The sequence below is a fragment of the Atta colombica genome, unplaced genomic scaffold, assembly GCF_001594045.1.
Source record: "Atta colombica isolate Treedump-2 unplaced genomic scaffold, Acol1.0 scaffold9, whole genome shotgun sequence".
NCBI lineage: Eukaryota > Metazoa > Arthropoda > Insecta > Hymenoptera > Formicidae > Atta > Atta colombica.
This window is the reverse complement of record NW_017259583.1, coordinates 1550570-1568741: the sequence shown is the minus strand read 5'-3', so window position 1 is coordinate 1568741 and position 18172 is coordinate 1550570. Positions and strand designations below refer to the sequence as shown.

At 39.2% G+C, this 18172-nt stretch overlaps 2 protein-coding genes across 2 annotated transcripts; one reads left to right on the top strand and one right to left on the bottom strand.

Annotated features, from left to right (window-relative positions):
* Positions 1 to 304: 304 nt before the first annotated feature.
* LOC108693454 (serine proteinase stubble-like) lies at positions 305 to 6078 on the top strand. Its single transcript, XM_018202410.1, has 8 exons — positions 305 to 389; positions 1850 to 2730; positions 3168 to 3427; positions 3546 to 3915; positions 4218 to 4732; positions 4802 to 5099; positions 5183 to 5308; positions 5399 to 6078. The coding sequence occupies exons 1-8, from the start codon at positions 308 to 310 to the stop codon at positions 5555 to 5557; spliced, it is 2691 nt and encodes an 896-aa protein (XP_018057899.1). The 5' UTR covers positions 305 to 307; the 3' UTR covers positions 5558 to 6078.
* Positions 6079 to 6612: 534 nt separating this feature from the next.
* LOC108693375 lies at positions 6613 to 14942 on the bottom strand. The gene is made up of 7 exons (XM_018202269.1): positions 14906 to 14942; positions 14241 to 14533; positions 12295 to 13687; positions 11722 to 11933; positions 11219 to 11404; positions 10600 to 10741; positions 6613 to 6752 (listed from the first exon to the last, which is right to left on the bottom strand). The coding sequence occupies exons 1-7, from the start codon at positions 14940 to 14942 to the stop codon at positions 6613 to 6615; spliced, it is 2403 nt and encodes an 800-aa protein (XP_018057758.1).
* Between the last annotated feature and the right edge of the window lie 3230 nt (positions 14943 to 18172).

Sequence of the window (18172 nt, the reverse complement as noted above, 5' to 3'; positions counted from 1 at the left end):
AAGGAGCGCAGACATGGCAGACAATAGACAATGGACGCGACGAAAGAGTGAACGTAGATGCTCGCATGCTGCTGACAAGCACTTAATATATAAAATTACAAAATTTATATCGCCTGTCTGCTGCAATCGACGTAGTAGACGCGGCTGTTGACAGCACCGGCGTGGCGCGGCTCGCGTGACTCCTCGAGATTTACACGTCCTCGGGGAGAAGCGCTGCTCTAAATTGACATGTACCAATGATGATAAGTAGCCACCGGTCGAATCGGCCACCGAATAACGAATTTTGTTTTTGTTTTCAGGGATCAGGATGCGGTGGATCGGTTATGTGGCCACGATTCTCTGGTGGTCGGGCATCGCCAGGTCTCTCAGTACGCTGAATCGAGGTCACAGTCAGTAATATTCCTTTTGGTCATTTAAACGCGCCGCGCCGCGCCGTTTCGGTATCTCTGCGAATATACTGTACTCCTTGTAGTACGTCTTTTTCAGTGCCGCTGCCGCGAACACCCACCCCGTCTCGTACTTTCGAGCAGCCAAATGCACCTGCCATTTCTCCTCTTTTCTCACTTCTCCCTGTCTTCATTTCGCATCTGTCCTCCCTTTGAGGCATCCTTCTCCCGCCCGAAGATTCTCCATAAAGGTATAACGCTTAATTGGAAGGAGAACTCGGTCAAGGTGCAGTCGGTCGTGCATGAGCGTGAGAAAAGAAAAGCGAAAGAAGGTGCTACTTTCTTTTTGTTTCGATGAATCCCCGACCGAAGGGAGAAGCTTCTTTATCTATTATTTTTTTCCCTGCTCTCAGATAATTGATCTGCGCAATCAGCTATGAGCTTTGCCAACAAAGAACGCGGTGTCTTGACGTTCGTGTTGAAAGGAAATACTTGGCTCGAATCAACTCAGACATATTTTATACGCGACAATTTCGCAAATAGAATAATCGACATTAACTTATGACTTGCACAATTTGTAATTTTTGTAACGAGATCCACATCTGGCCAGCGAATGTCGAACGACATTAACGATCAATTCTCGAATAGTGGTTCGAATCCATTCAAAGGCAACTCGTGCAATAAAATCTTCTTTCCTAATGTGGACTCTTCCCCTTTATAACGTAATGCAGTCGACGATACAGGCTGACACGATCGTGTTTCTAGCGGTGAAAGCGACTGCGTGAAGCTTCTACATCGCATCGCCGCGGTCGTAATTTACGTTACCCGAGTCTTACCATGACTCGGTTAATGACTCGGCCCAGGTCTACGTACTCCTTCCAGTTATTAAGTTTCATTTTTTTTTTACACGATCTCTCACGCGTGCTTCGACAAGTGGTACACTTTCACCGAACTTGACGGTGAGGTAGACCTCATGTATAACATATGTGAGACAGTCTAATTGTCGAGCATGATATGACCTATCGTACTGTACCGTGCGACATGATGTCACGCAACGTCATCCTTTAGTATGCCCGTCAAGTTTAATACATGTAATCTTGTTACTCGGGGCAGGTTTCGCCCGATTTTTCGGAGGGCGTACATAGAAACACCGGTCTCTCACGAAATTATAAGTTGTTAAATTCCACCAAGACAGTATGATCGACGTTAGCGTGCTTTCATCGCGCATTAACGTTACAGCGCTGTCCGACTTCGGACTCTGACGTGAGAAATGTATAATGTAATGGAGACGTGAGATTAAAGTCAGTTACGTTTAACGGAGAACGTACGTAGGAAATAAATGAGATATTCGTCTTTTGTCGGCTCGCGTTTCTTAATACCGACGTATAATCCAAGGTTTCAAGACTCGAGCGCCGAAAGATGGGAACGTCTGAAATAGTCGATCTGTTTTCCATTTTGTGCAGGTTACAAAATCACTCCGAAACCTTGTAAAGTGCCCGGTTCGGAGAGCAAGGAAGGCACGTGCATGTTTGTGTGGGAGTGTATCAAGTCCGAGGGAACGCACGTGGGTGTGTGCGTGGATACCTTCATGTTCGGCAGTTGCTGCGTTCACAACACGACAGTAAACACGATAGGCACGTTTTATCATCCTCATAATCATTATCAGCAGCACCAGCAGCAACACGACGGTACGACGAGTACGCTCAGGCCAGGGTTACTTCTGGCGGAGCCAACCGGGAACGAAACCATCAGATTGACGTCGACTTCCCTCTTGGGATTCTCCTCGACAGCGTCAACCACCGCGAAATCGAATCTCCATCACTTCTCGGGATCTCACGGCTCCGAAAGCTCGACCAAACCGATGAAACCATATTCGCACGGTGTCGGAAGGCCTTTGCAGAAAAGGCCGCACGCCAAACCAACATCCGAGCACGAAATCGATGTACTGCAGACCCCCGCAGTGTCCTCCGTGTCTACGGACACGTGGGCGGAAGGAAGACCGCAAGGAACGAAGAGACCAGGTCATCATCCGGGTCATTCTCATCATCACAAGACGAGGCCGGACGATGGAACGCCGAGTGACAATCCATCGTCCGTTCTAAGCCAGCCGGGTTTCAAGGACAAGCTGGAGACACACAACACTTTAATAGTTCGCTTGCCGGGGAAGGAACACGCCGATGATGAAGTCGTTGATTCAAGTGACCTGAACAAACAGGGCAAACCGGGTAAACCGGGCAATCAAAGGCCCTTTGAGTCGAGACCGGACGATGGGAAGACTGAAGATGTTGATCTCAGCGTTCAGGAAACGATAAATCGACCGAATGTCAATTCCGTCATTGAAAGCGTAAGGAAGAAAATTTATTATTATATCGTGATGACTCTATGATTATAACTCGTGATTCAGCGAGATAACTTTAAAAGGATTTCTTGTATAACATTCTTCTCTTGTCGTCGAGAGTTCACTTTCTTTAGATCAGTCAGGCACCTATTTTTGAGAGTTTATTTAAATTATAAAAGATACTTTGTCCATTTTGACTATTATAATAAAATTATATTAAGAGGTAAAAAAAAAAACTAAAACTGTCTTATCTAGTATTTCTGTAAAAATTGTACAATTGCATTTATTAAATTAAACAAATTAATATTTATGTGATGAAAATTTAATAAAAATATTCCTTTGACTGGATACAGTTGGAAATATAATATTTATATCGCAGCTAGCAAAGTTATTTTAGGTGCGATATAAGCAGCGAGTTTAATGGAATATTGATTTTCCGCCAGGAACCGGGGAAAGAGACGCATCCGGGCTTGAATTTCGTGCACACTGAACGGCCGCACTGGGCAACCAAGCCAGCACAGTCAAAACCATCGTCGACAGATTTCTCAAAGCCGTATTTTTCAATTAAAACGACCACTTATCGACCAATAAGCAGTCAACCAGATCATAGGCCGAATTTTATCTCAAGGCCCAACTGGATACTATCCACGAAAACGTCGACGACAACGACTGTCAGACCGACGTACAGACAGCCTTCCACCAGGTATGCAACTAGTTTTTAAGTCGTCTGGTTTTTAAATCAGTTAGTATGATTAGTATATTCAGTCGAATTTACGCCCATTGCATATCGAGCCCAACTTAAAATTTATCTTTCATTCTAGCGCAGCCGGATCCGTGCCACAAACCTCTCACTGGCAAGTGACTACAGAACCGGCATTCGTCACAAAACAGAAACCGTCATCGTTGTCCTCATCCTTGCCAACATCATTCTCCTCGCTTTCATCGTCGTCGTCATCGTCTTCATCAGCGTCTTCGTCAGCATCTTCATCATCCAAACCGATAATCGCAATTACTGTGCCGGAAACCGTACGAATTCCGTCTTTAGGTACGAGTTCTCATTTCTGGTCGAATAGCTGGACACCACCTAGGCCGTCCTTGAAACCTCACTGGACTGATAGTCCCAGCCTTCTTCAGAACGGCCCGGAAAACTTTCCTCCGCGACCGAGTCTAAAGCCAACCGAGTCGCAACAGGTACGAAGTCGTTTTCTTTTCTTCATAGGAATTAATTATGCTGCCATAATTAATTCTTTCCTTCTCATGTTTAAATCATAAAGTCGAAAGCGTGTAGGACTGTATAAAATTTGTAAAAATTATTGTTAAACAAAAGATTTCTCCCGGAAAATGTTAATATTTATTTATCCTTTCACACATCATCTGATACTTATTTATTAAAATTGATAAATACATTATTAAAATTTTAGAAAAACAATGAGATCTTGTCTATAACATTGTTAACATTAACACTTGACTTCCTGATGTTTTTCATTTTATAGAGCACCGAATATCAGAAGCCCTTGGGTTCGGCACATTACATAACAACATCCCACTTGGAGACTTCAACTAGGCCGCGGCCCACGAAGAAAACCACAATGCAAAGCACAACACCGTCCACATTGACGTCCTCCACCAGCGGTACCAGTCCGACGAGCACGACGGTAACGATGACGACCACGAGCAGCACGACCAGCGCAAGCAGCACGAGTACCACGAGCGTCACTACGACGCAAGGATTATCGACCACCGAAATGACGGCAAGCGAGAAGGCAACGGGTTCGGTGATGACTGTCGCGGCCGCTAACGAGAGCAAGAACATGCAGTGTGGAGTGCCACCGTTATTTCCGCGGCCAGAAACGAGGATTGTCGGTGGCAAGGACGCGTCGTTCGGTCGATGGCCATGGCAGGTATCCGTACGTAGGACCTCCTTCTTTGGTTTCTCAAGTACTCACCGTTGCGGCGGGGCGGTACTCAATGAGAATTGGATCGCCACCGCAGGCCATTGCGTCGACGAGTGAGTATGCTACATTATTTCCATCGTCCTTCAATTACGACGTGCACCGTTAAATTTTGTCCGTTTCAGTTTGCTGACGTCGCAAATCCGGATACGAGTCGGCGAGTACGACTTCTCGTCGGTACAAGAGCGACTGCCCTACGTGGAACGTGGAGTCGCCAAGAAAGTCGTGCATCCCAAGTATAACTTCTTCACGTACGAGTACGACCTCGCGCTAGTGCGCCTCGAAAGTTCCTTGACATTTGCCGCGCACATCTCGCCTATCTGCCTACCAGCCACGGATGACCTCCTAATCGGAGAGAACGCGACAGTCACCGGCTGGGGAAGATTAAGCGAGGGTGGAACGCTACCTTCTGTATTGCAGGAAGTAATTATTGTTTTGCTAATTAAATCCTTTGGATTTATATATGTCTTTAGGTTCCACCAACTTTTATTATTCTCTCTTTCAAGGTCTCCGTGCCGATAGTGAGCAATGATAGGTGCAAGTCAATGTTCTTGAGGGCCGGTAGACACGAGTTCATACCGGACATTTTTCTTTGCGCCGGTTACGAGACTGGCGGGCAAGATTCGTGTCAGGTACGTGCATAAGAATACTTAAATCGAACTACTAGCTGTTCATGTATCCAAATTTCCACTGAGAGACTTTTACGTTCTTGCATCTCACAGGGCGACTCCGGAGGACCTCTCCAGGTTCGCGGAAAGGATGGCAGGTACTTTCTCGCGGGTATCATATCTTGGGGCATCGGTTGCGCGGAGGCTAACTTACCGGGTGTCTGCACGCGGATATCCAAGTTCGTACCATGGATTTTGAAAAACGTCATCTGATGTACTCGATGATGAACGTGGAGAGACATAAGGTGACTTTCGAATTCAGACGAAATTTATCGCGTAAATAAATAATTCGCAGTGTCGTCTCGTGCGATATTAAAAGACATTATCCTAGAATTTTCACGCGATTGAAAATACGACTACTATATCGTTTGCATTTATTTATTTGCATTTACACTGCCACTCACGGAATAAAGATCCTGGTTACTATATATATGAAAAATATATATCCGACACTAAAAGATGTGAAATAAGATCATCGTCGGGAGTTATCGAATATACATATATATTAGTGACGTATGTGAAATCTCGTGCATTGTAGCAGCACACTGAACTGTATTTATATAAAAGTACGTAAGGAAATAATATATTTGCTAGATTAAGGCTAAATAAACAAGGGAAGTCTCAATTGTGTAATAAAAAGATCAAAGGAATAGTCCGATTTCGAAGATACATCGTTATCATTCTTGCCACTTCGATTCGAATATGAAATACAACACACACACACACACACACACACACACGCGCGCGCGCGCATATATACTGACAAAATTACGAAAAAATCGTAAATTTGTAAATTACATAATCGTCGATCTATTATATTGTTGTAAAGTCAATTTTAAAGCTAGATATCAATTCTGTAACTTAGACAAAAGAGTTAAAGAAAATCAGGGAAAAGTATAAATTCCTTTCATAATAATTGCGATTTTCATAGTAATTCTCATAATTTTCGAAACAAACATATAAGTATCTGCTTTTATTGATTAGCAAGATGTATAGAAAGTTTGCCTTTCGCTCTATAGCGTGAGACAGCTTGAAATATTCTTCCAAATGCTCAATCCTACACATTTCAAGTTATGCTCATTGCTATTTTTTTATCTTTAATATTTCTTTATTTACAAATAGGAATTTTTGTACAGAGCACAATATTAATTGCGTGTACTTGATAATAATTGTGTGCGAGCTATAGGAGAAGTCCACATTATGGAATTATTTATAAGTGTCGTCAAATAAACGAGTGTTTATTTAAACCTTAGATCTAAATCATATCCCTACAATATTCTCGAATTAAGTGGATCGTCTACTCGTCCGGCGATTAAACTTACTGAAGTCTCGGTGTCGACGATGAAATAAAGGAAGGGATGCAAAACTGTAAAGGGTTCAGGCCCAGCTCTTTCAAATAGACCATTACCTAAAAAGAATTCATAATTATTTTGTAAATAATTATTTTAATCAGAAAATATTAAAAATGTTTTTAATATTTAATAATATTTTTAATATTTTTTGTAATATGCACGTTATATTTTATAAAAGATAAAAAATTATGTACTTTCCAAAGAGATAATAATATTCAGTAAAAATAAATTCGCAAAAAGAATATTTACACAGTTTTTAATATTCTATGTCAATTACAGAGCTAAAAAATTTTGCAATTTTGATGTGCGTAAAAATATAGCAGTTTAACCGCGCATAATACAAAGCTAATACTTCGTGCTATTTTACATAGTGCAGAGGAATTAGAAAGACGTTTCAATTATGATGGAAAAATTAATAAGAGGTTTGGAGTGTAATGTGTTTAGCAAGTTTTCAAGGAATCAAGGCTATGTTTCTTGCGCATTAGAAGAAAAAATATAGGTGTACAACTTTTCTTCCGCCGTTTTCCTATAGATGGCTTTAGCGGTAAGTGGTGGTCGAAATAAATAGATCATAGACGTCATACAATAAACTTGGGCATCTGTCAACATAACCCCATAGAAACATTAGTCGATTTATGTCTGCATCATAAAGTTATTCTCGATTGAAAATGTCAGTTTACGAGTCAAATTCTCGTCATTTGCGGGAGGTTTTAATTTTTTGCTTCAATATGAAGAAATCTGCGGCTGAGGCTCGAATGCTCTCAAATACTTATGGTGAGGCCGCTATTAGTGAAAGAACGTATCGTGAGTAGTTTCAACGCTTCAAGAACGGTGATTTTGACGTCGAAGACCGGCATAGGTGGAAGAGAAAAGGTTTTCGAAGATGCAGAATTGGAGGCATTACTTGAGCAAGACTCGTGTCAAAATCAAGAAGAATTGGCACGATCATTGAGAGTGACTCAACAAGCCATTTCAAAACGCCTCAAAGCCATGGGAATGATTCAGAAGCAAGGAAATTGGGTGCCGTACGAATTGAAGCCGAGAGATGTTGAACGGCGTTTGTTTGCTTGTGAACAGCTGCTTGAAAGGCAAAGACGGAAGAGATTTCTGCATTGTGAGATTTCGCATTATGACTCGGGACGAAAAATGGGTTCATTACGATAATCCCAAGCGCAGAAAATCATGGGGAGTTCCCGGCCATGCTTCCACATCGACGGCCAAACCGAATATTCACGGCTCCAAGGTCATGCTCTGTATTTGGTGGGACTAGCTAGGCGTAGTGTATTATGAACTGTTAAAACCGACTGAAACAATCACAGGCGATCGGTATCGAATGCAATTGATGCGTTTGAGCCGAACATTGAAAGACAAATGGCCGCAATACAACGAGAGACATGATAAAGTGATTTTGCAGCATGACAATGCTCCATGTTGCGAAAGTGGTCAAGACATACTTGGAAACGTTGAAATGGGAAGTCCTACCCCACCCGCCGTATTCTCCAGACGTTGCTCCCTCTGACTATCACTTGTTTCGATCAATGGCACACGGCCTGGCTGACCAGTACTTCCGGTCTTAAGAAGTAAAAAATTGGATCGATTCGTGGATAGCCTCAAAAGATGACCAGTTTTTTCGACGCGGGATTCGCGTTGATGGGAGATGGGAGAAAGCAGTGGCCAGCGATGGATAATACTTTGAATCATAAATGTATAACCAGTTTTTTTACAATAAAGCCTCGAATTTCGGAAAAAAACGGCGAAAGCAAAGTTGTACACCTAATATATGATTATGATATGATGAAACTATAATATATATATATATATGACTGACTGACGTAATGCATTGCAGATTGACACAGGTCAATCTTTAGATTTCTAGATGTTCATTGACTCCCAATGCACGCGTCCTTCCTTTCACTGAGTTGACAAAACTTCTTACCGTTGTATTTTTACAACAGTTAGTTTTTATACGAAAAAAACGTAATGTTCATAAACAACGGAGATAAGAATCTAGTGCAGTAAAAACAATATTTTAATTTTTTTTAATGATTATTATTATCAGCTTGATAAAAGATTTTATTTAGTTGTCATTTTCAACTATGTTAAGCAAAGAATTCCGTTAAAGAACTGAATAGATAGTTAGATAATGTTATATAGAAAATTATTATATTGAAAACTCTGAAAAGAAAACTATAATAATCTCTTGTTTTCTAAATATTTTATCATTTTATCATACAATTTGTATTTATTTAAAAATAAATATATACGCGATAAAAATAACTGAAAAAATAATTTCATGGAAACGCTGCAACGCCACAATGATTCAGGAATCCTCGGTGAATGTAAAAAGTGATGGCGCAAGATCTTTTATTGACTTCCTTTATGGACTTGAGCAGGATATCAGCAATTAAATTCAGTGAACTGAACAACAATACTGAGAATGTTTCCAACAGTAATCGATAATTTTGCTTGAAGCTTCGCCTAGTGGCGTGAAAATAAATATTGCCTAGCTATTCGTCCTTGGAACTCATATTTTCGCAGATACGGTTTATTTACATCTCGCGACTGCATCATAATTTTTCAAGATTAAATCCTATAAATTACATAGAATTCATAAAAATATATGCGTTTTTATAAAAACGTTTAGCTGAATTATCTGCTGAATTAACTTGTAATTTAACGGTGCATTGAAGAGATAATGACAAATACTCGCATAATTATCGTAAAGATGTAATTTAGCGAGAAATATTCGTTTCCGATAATTTCTCAATCTTAAACGGAGGACAACGTTTTTGAATTTTGAAAATCTTTGATAATTTTGACATTATTTTCAAAGAAACGGATTAATTTTCATCATTAACGACACTGTTGACGTTAAGTAATGAAGATGTAGTGGAACGTGAGAAAAAGCGACGACGGAACAAGCGGAAGCGAAAAAGAGAGAAAAGAAAGTGAAGAAATGACTGACAATGAGTAGCAGCAGTAGTAATAGCTAAATAACCGGCCGTTAGATGTGTGTTCACTACGCGTAGACGGATACATTGTCGCCGTTTACAAATTATGTGCGCAAATTATGTTTCTGGAGGATACTTGAGCCGTACGCGTGAAACTTTGTAATTTCACTCCTTAATACCGGATATTGCGTCAACGTAATTATTTCTTCGAACATTATCTCCGGCGGAATCGCGACGTCGCTATTCCGCCTTGCTATTTGTTTCTTTCTTCTACGACAAATTAATAATACTTAAATCACCTAAATGCCATTCAATGCCAATAACATCTGATTAACCGAGCGCTCGAGACGTATCGAAACGCTCACCAATTTCGAATGCTACCTAAGATGGTTTAATTCTAGGAAATCAAATTGATTACTCGTATCAAGTTGTCAACCAATAAATATAATCGCGTGAAGTAGCATCAAGAACGGAAAACGTGGCGAAATAATGAATAATAATAAGAAGCAATGTGTAAAATATCTGATAATATTAAATATATGAAAAAACAAAAATTAAAATAAACTTGTTTATTTTATCGATAAACAGTTACTCGGATGTTTGATTCGCACTGACAGAGTTATATTATTACATTTAAAGAAGGAAGCAATTTACAAACGGTAAGAGAAGCGAAAAAAGGATAAAATATTGTATATATTTAAGAAATGAAGGAATATTACAAATGCTAAAGATTATACACGTAACGCGCAAAATTGTATAAATTGGACTCTTAAATTCAGGATGTCCGCATTAAAGAGCAAGGAATGCACTTATACGCATGGAAACGATTACCGTTACGGGATAATTGAAAGGAGAGTGCGATAGTGCATGAAAAGCGTAAGAGATTAAAAAGAACCTGGCGGTAGATATCGATAATAGTCCCTTCGAGGTGGAACGACATTAGACGACTCACGAGAATGGGTCCGGTCGGGTTTCATATAATTCCTTATATTGACCCCTATACTCTGTTGCACGTCTCTAGCGTATACACCGAGATCGGATGTCATGGGTGATAAATCGGCTACTCTCGGCTCGAACACATCCAGGATGCCCAGCTATGAAGGAAACAGGTAAATGAAGGAAAATCTTAAAGAGATTACGCAAATCTCGATGCAAATATCGAGGCAAATATGCACCAGTCACGCATAGGTGTCGATAATAATCTTGATTTATCCTTTCTCAACCTTCTCTACTCACGAAACGTTAAAAAAAAAAATGTCTTTTTGTTGTATTCAAGATTATATACGATGTCTTAGGAAATTCATTTGAAATAATTCAGAACGAGTAAATAAAGTAAGATGTAATTTAGAATCACAGATGACATTAAATAATTATTTCAGATATTTATGTGAACTTCTCATTATTCGTGAATCCTTGAGATAAAAGTTTTTAAAAATGGAAAATTATATAAACTGTAGAGAACTACTTGACACCTTCATGCGCGGTTGACTGTAAATCCGGAATGTATTTTTCTATTCTACATTTGGCATTGATAGGACATTGACGTCAAAGAGGACGTATTATTCGCTTACCCTTTGCAAAAATGACGTCAATGTGACGAAACCACGCAGCATGAACGAAGGTATAGTGGCCCTGACCCAAGTAGGCTGTAATCGCTTCCTCAACAATCTCAATGACTTTCCGCTAAGATCCCTCGCCAGACGAAGCGTGTCCGTTTTATCCGTGGGCATGAAAAGTATAATGTTGTAGCGGGGATCCTTGATATTAAGAAAATAAGAGATATTCTTTATATCACTCACTTTAAAGCTATAACTGCTTGAAACTACTTATTTTTAAAAAATTTATGTCTAATTTCTAAAATCCAATATTGACCAAGACTATTTATTTTAAGCTAGAACAATTATTTAGAAAAATTTTTTAGAAAAATTATTTAACACAGATAGAATTGCGCAATTCTCATTTTTAAGAATTGGAAAAGTTTTAAATTAAAGATTAATAAATCAATTTAAAATAATTCTCTGAAGTTTAGAAAAGATGAATTAATAAATTATATTGAACCTTCATACAGACTTACGTCCAAAGGAAATTCGAGCGCGACAGCTTGCAACGATGGGAAATACGCGAAAGGCAATACGGCAATGTATCTCGAAGCCGATACCGAAGAAACGTCGCAACCGTTCACCAAAAACGACATCTCCGCTGAAGTATCTCCGTTGGAGGATTCACTAGGGTTTGCTGTATTATACGACTTCCAAATTTCTAGATTTTGCATCCAAATACCTTCGTCTGAAAAACAGGAAATCGAATTCCATCAGTTATTTAGCATTTTCTATTTAGGAAAAGAATTTTTTCTTAATCTCATATAAATGCATGTAATTTTCACTTTTTCCGCTAACAAAACATTTGATATTCATAATTTGATATTCGATAATTGCATAGTTTATGTATGGAAAGAGAGAAATAATTACTATAAATATAAATAATTTATTATTGGAGAGAGAAGAGAGAGAGGAATTTTCCTGCATAAATAATTTATTATTGAAATTTTCCTACTTAAGAAGATTTAACTCATAACTTTCAATTCGTAACACGAGCGACTTTTTCACGAGCGATTTATTCGAAAAAGATATTCATTAACTGAATGTACCTGGATAGCTAGAGAAATATCCGCGCAGGCTTCTCGCTTTGCGAAGATTCGGCGATCTATCGTGTGACTCATCTTTAACGGTATTGCTGTTAATTATACTATCTAACAGATTAATTATATCTTTCTTTTTTCGATTCGAAATCGTATTTTCATCCACAAGAGATGCAACCATTTGATTTATAGAACTCATCATAGAATTCGCGATTGTAAAGTTATTTCCAGCAAGATTGTTCGCGTTTGTTGCTGAGACAGATGGTACCGCGGTCGTTACAGAACTGACTGCGATAGCATCGTCAATATTGATAGTCGTCATTGTGAGGTCATTTGCAGCGATCATTCCTGGAGTATTTCCGATCGGAGTATCTGCCGATGTTTCGGTACTCGATTGCAAATTAACGCCGTTCACCATCATCGTTTCAGTAACGGGACTCGAGATAGTCACGTCCGCGCTATTCAACATTACTGGTACTACAGTAGTTAACGAATTCATAATAACGGTATTCAAGGTTGCATTGGGAATAGTTGTATTAGCAGACGTCATGTTAACGACTAAGCTGGCGACTACTAATGCGTCGATACTTGGATCCGTGACGATTGTAGTCGGCGAGTTCGAACTCAACATATTTGTTATCATTGGTATCTCGGTATTCGTAGCAAAAGTTGAAACATCAGTATTCATCGTCACGTCAGCATCAATCACAGTTGCTGTCGTTCCTGCGCCTGTCGATGGTTGAACGCTCTCGTTAGAAACGCTAGCACTCGTTGCACTATCGCCAGCGATGACTGTTGGGGAAGTTTGCTGACCCTGATTACCCGCGACGGTGACTACATTTGTAGTTGGAATCATTTGACTGTCTGTGTTTACTATTGGAGTAATCGTATTCGACGAACCTACGATAGTTTCCGCGGATGAAGTCGGCTGGATACTTTCGCCGGAAGTAACCAAGGAATTTATCGATTGCGTTGGCGATATATTCTGGACAATTGTTCCGGTGCTGGTGACCGAAGCCAATGTCGATTGTACATCGGTTGCACCCGTCGATGCCATCGTGACAGTTTGCTGAGTAACGCCCGCTGCGGTCGATGGAACGACTGTTGTTTCCGCACCAGCCGGAGGAAGCGTCATGATTGCACCCGATGTTGTCGTTGTCATGTCCGGCACATTCTCAGTGTTTGCCATCTCTGTTGATGGCATGCTTGAGCCGATCGTGGATGTCGGAAGTTCAGTTATACCTGATGAGTCTTCCATACTAACGGTAACGTTCACCTCTTGTTCAATACTCGACAAATCGAAGCCATAAAATCTCAGAATGTCTTCATAGTCAGGACGAAGTTTGGTATTTTCTCTGCTTAGTGTCAAACCACCCAGGAAACCATCGGCGTTAAGGTAACTCTTGAAATCAACATCAATATAAAAAGTTTAATGTGTGTAATTCTCTTATTATTTGTAACACTCTAATCTCATTTATAACAATTATCAATTTTTTTAAATATCAGACTGCTCCTCGCTCTAATAAAAACTGAATGAATGTTGTGAACTGCAATCACAAAACATTGGTATTCTAATAATCTGGACACGGAAATAATTCACTTAGCTTCTATATAATTATCAATTTCGTTTCTCAAAGAGATGAATACATTTAATAATAAAAATTCAGAAAAATATATTAAATCATACATTTAGAGCAATATATATCGAATACATCAAATTTTGTATGAGACGTGATAGAAAGAGTCTAAAAAGTATCTAAAAGATATCCAGGAAAATATCTCTCGAATTTCTTTGAGAAGTCATCTAAGTATTGATCTTGTTCATGTTGCTTGCATTTTCTGCATCTTCGCTTTCTTTTTCTTCAACGTTCGAATATATTATATTTATTTCGTTTTAAGTGCAAAAATTTTGGAATTATTTCAAGCAATGCCAGATCTATTATATGGAATCTTACTCGTAATCGTCGGTGAATATCCCTGAAACCGATCCTGGTAACATCCCGGTTGGTTGGTAGGCCTATGGCCTCGGCGATTTGTTGACTTCCTCTACCCGCGGATCCTTCGTAGAGCGCCGCTAGTACGAAGGCAATCCCCGTTGGCGAGAAAGCGACGTTTCCACGCGTCAAATATTGCTGAAGGATCCTCACCCCGAGCTCGTTGACGACATCGGTGATCACGTCAACTGGACGGTCCGTGTCCGTGCGATACCAAGGATGATCGTACCTATAAGCGAATGCGGACGATACTGCTGCAACATAACATCAGTGGGAAACTTTAAAATTCATAACATTGCGTGCGTGATTTGATGCATTAGTATATATCATTTGTTTCTCTAACTTGGAGTCTTCCCACGAATAACACCGCCAATTTCTTCACGAAATGCAATCATATTTTAACATGAATCTTCTAGAAATTTGCAATACAATTCTACTTTACTTTCTCTCTTTGTATAATTCATATTGAAAAAAAAGAATGAATGAAATATTTTTATTTATCTGTATTTATTTGTTTCGCTTTCGATATGCGAAGGAGAGGCTTCAATTTTCAAACTCGTGAGAATCGCCTTGCCGGATTGATCCTCTAATTCAAATCGCAAAGTAATCGAAACGGCCTTACGTACCCTGCAATATTACAATCAGGTGCAATGACTTTCCCATTGTTTCCGCTGCTTCCTTCTCGATGCTCCGATCGTTACGTCGAGCCGGAGACGGAGTCCGCGATGAGATCCAGCTGGTTCTAATGTTAGGATTAGCCTTAGCCGTCCGCGCTCTACGTCGGGACTGGCTCACGTCGGAACGCGCGGATCAGATACGCTAGGCTAGCCGCCTAGCTCGTCGGGGCTCGTGGTTCGATTAAGACCCGCTCAAGGGGCCCGTCCGACTTCCGAGGCGTGCGAGGCCCGCTCAAGGCCCGCTCTTGAGGGGGCCCGTCAGAAGACCGCCAATTACTACCGCGACTTCTTAAGTGGCTAAGGTCGTAATCCCCGTTAAATTGCGCACATAGCTTCCCTCCAAGCAGTCAATTCCTTTTCTTGCCGCTCTTCGTCGCTATTCTTTTAGAGGCTTCTATCTCTTAGCGTTTCGACAAGAAGGGGATCTTAAGTGTGTCGCTGCATCATCTGTATTTACGTTTATGATCTCGAGTACCATTGCAGAACGTGAAATAGATGTGTGCTCTATTCACAATGACAAAGATATTACGAATTCATTGAAATAAATATATATATATCAGTGATTGGCCGAAAGATACTGTGACGTAAATAAACTTCTTCAGGATTCATATTATTTGGTCACATTATTACATTTTTTTATATTGTTCATATAAATGAAAATTGTTCATGTCAAATTCAAACATTGTTGATTGAAATCCAAAAGAAAATGCGAAGAAACGTTAGAGAAAGAAACTTGCGAGAAATTAATTGCTTTATTTAATTAATTAAATAATTAATTATAATTAATAAATTAAAAATGATATTCAGAATTAAATTAATTAATAAAAATCAGTTATAAAAAACAAGTATGTCACGCTTTCGTGCGTGACGAAATGTTTCTTCTACTATTTCGCATGTCACTCGCTGGTATACTGACTGACTCCATTCGTAGTACACTAATCGAGCGAGCCGAAAATTCCTCTCTCTGTCGATCGGCAGCAATCACACGTCTATATATCTGTGCCGACCACAAATCTTCGAAAATATGCGGATATTATCGCGCATGATAACGGTAGTGGCGATCGTCGGCGGTCGCACGAAGGAATATAGTGAAGGCGCGGCGAGGATCTGCTTTCGACTGATCCAAGTGGGAGGATCTTCGCGAATGAGACATTACGTAATATCGTAGTGACTTTTACCGCGCGTTGCAGACGGCTGTCGAATACGCAATCCAGAATCCAGGATCTGACGCGTGAGCCAACAATGGAATTGGACAAGGATCATTATCCTGCGCACGCCAAGCACAATGTCTTCGCGTGCGTTCTTTTTCATCCTCTTTCGTTCCATTACATTCCGATTTCGCTCGCGAAACGAATTATTATCGGCACCGAACAGAGTTTGAACCCGCAGGGTTCGCGTACTACATCCTCATCTACACGGAAAGAACGATTTTGTTGAAGTATCTAAAAATATAACAAGATATAAATCTGAAAATAATTTTGTTTTATCATTAAAATAATTATGTAGGAACTCAAGCATAATGAACAATGCCGCAAAAAATTTCAACATTCTAGCAATCAGTTTGAATGTACTACATAATTATTTTAATAACCCAACTTTATGTTCAGATTTCTATAACTATTTGAACTTTTAAATATTTCAGTAAAATCATTTTTCTCATGTATCTCTACTCATGATATTCACCAAACATTTTTAAACGCACATGTCGAACCGGAACAATCCCAAGGTAATAAACTTAACGATGATTGATGTGCAATTCGTTTAAGTCAGTTTCAAGTATCCGTTCACGATAAAAAATAGACTTATCAATTTGAAAGAAATCCTACAATAAAGGAATCTTTATCTATTTTTAAGATTTTTTTGTTTGTATTGTAGAATGTTATTTAAAGTAGTAATTCGCACGAAATTTATAACGCTTATCTGATATCTTTCATAATTATTTTTAATATAATGACAAAAAATAGTCTTATTTTTAAAAGTCTTATTTTTAAAAGAATAATTTTTTCAGTTGGTTTTACACTGCGTAATTACGTATCAAATAATGAGTTTTGTCTCAAGAATAAAACTTGTACTAAGCGTAAAAACGTATATTTTATATCAATTTGCAAAGATCTTTCTAAAATTTACGTTAACTGTAAAATACAGCTATACAACTGTAAAATAGGTAACTGTAAAAGAAAACTTCTGTGTCAAAAAACTGTGTCACCTAAGTACATAATTTACAATTAAATAGTCGGTACATGTAGCTCGAGAAGTTATATACTCGCTCTATACTTACGCTCTATACTTAAGCGAGAATGGTCCCTGTAATTAACACTAGATATAAGCAACGATAAAGTTTAATTGCGCATGCAGATGTTCTAGCCGTGAAGCTATTTCGCGAGAAGTAGAAACGTATTTAATCTATCATCTATCCTCGGCTGTATTCGATTCAAGGGATAAAAGGCTGAATCAATTTACGCTGCTTCGACACTTGCCGCTTATGACAGCAAAACTCGCAGCACAGAAGAAATATCGATCCGGTCACGCCTGAAAAGAGCACAATGAGAAATCGCTTTTACTCCCACGAGATATTATTATACTCCCCGAACGACGGTATCGCAAAAAACACATTACCCATGAAAAGCACGAAAAATATGCCCTGCATATCCGTGACGTTTACTTTGCGCTCTTCCACGACCTGGTTGGCGAAACTGTCCGAGCATTTGTCTTTCACTGGTATTTGCTCCGCTATCCATTTGTTCATTAATCCAGACTCGTGCATGCGGTGTAACCTAAATGACGAAGTTTATTCGTTTACTTAGTTAATAATTGACTTTGGCAAAATAATAGATATGAATGGGATTATTACTAAATTACGACAGTCACAAAGTGATTTATCGATAACAAAGATAAAACTTTATAATAAATTCAACAGAATTTATGTGCAATTTACCATATCATTAAAAAAAATTGATAAAAATTACGTTGAAAAAGTTGATAATAATAATTATTACACAGTATCAATAGTAATTATTTTATTGTTGTGAGATAATTAATGTATAATAAAACAAATTAATTAGCTTACTCAGCGTTGATGATTTTTATGTAAGGACTATCTTTTGCAATAATCATCGCTATGGGCTCATCCATAAATTCATCAGTGCTCAAAGAAAAGGCACATCCCTTAGTTAATAACAGGTCACTTCTCATCAAGAATCTGCTCGGGCAATGCAT

Coding starts and splice junctions, on each gene's coding strand:
- LOC108693375 (XM_018202269.1), bottom strand. CDS start 14,942: ATGGGAAAGTCATTGCACCTGATTGTAATATTGCAGG. Junction 11,405..11,721: donor CGCTCGAATTTCCTTTGGAC/GTAAGTCTGTAT, acceptor CTTAATATCAAG/GATCCCCGCTACAACATTAT. Junction 10,742..11,218: donor TGACGTCATTTTTGCAAAGG/GTAAGCGAATAA, acceptor TTTCCTTCATAG/CTGGGCATCCTGGATGTGTT.
- LOC108693454 (XM_018202410.1), top strand. CDS start 308: ATGCGGTGGATCGGTTATGTGGCCACGATTCTCTGGTGGTCGGGCATC. Junction 2,731..3,167: donor TCAATTCCGTCATTGAAAGC/GTAAGGAAGAAA, acceptor ATTTTCCGCCAG/GAACCGGGGAAAGAGACGCA. Junction 3,916..4,217: donor AGCCAACCGAGTCGCAACAG/GTACGAAGTCGT, acceptor TTCATTTTATAG/AGCACCGAATATCAGAAGCC.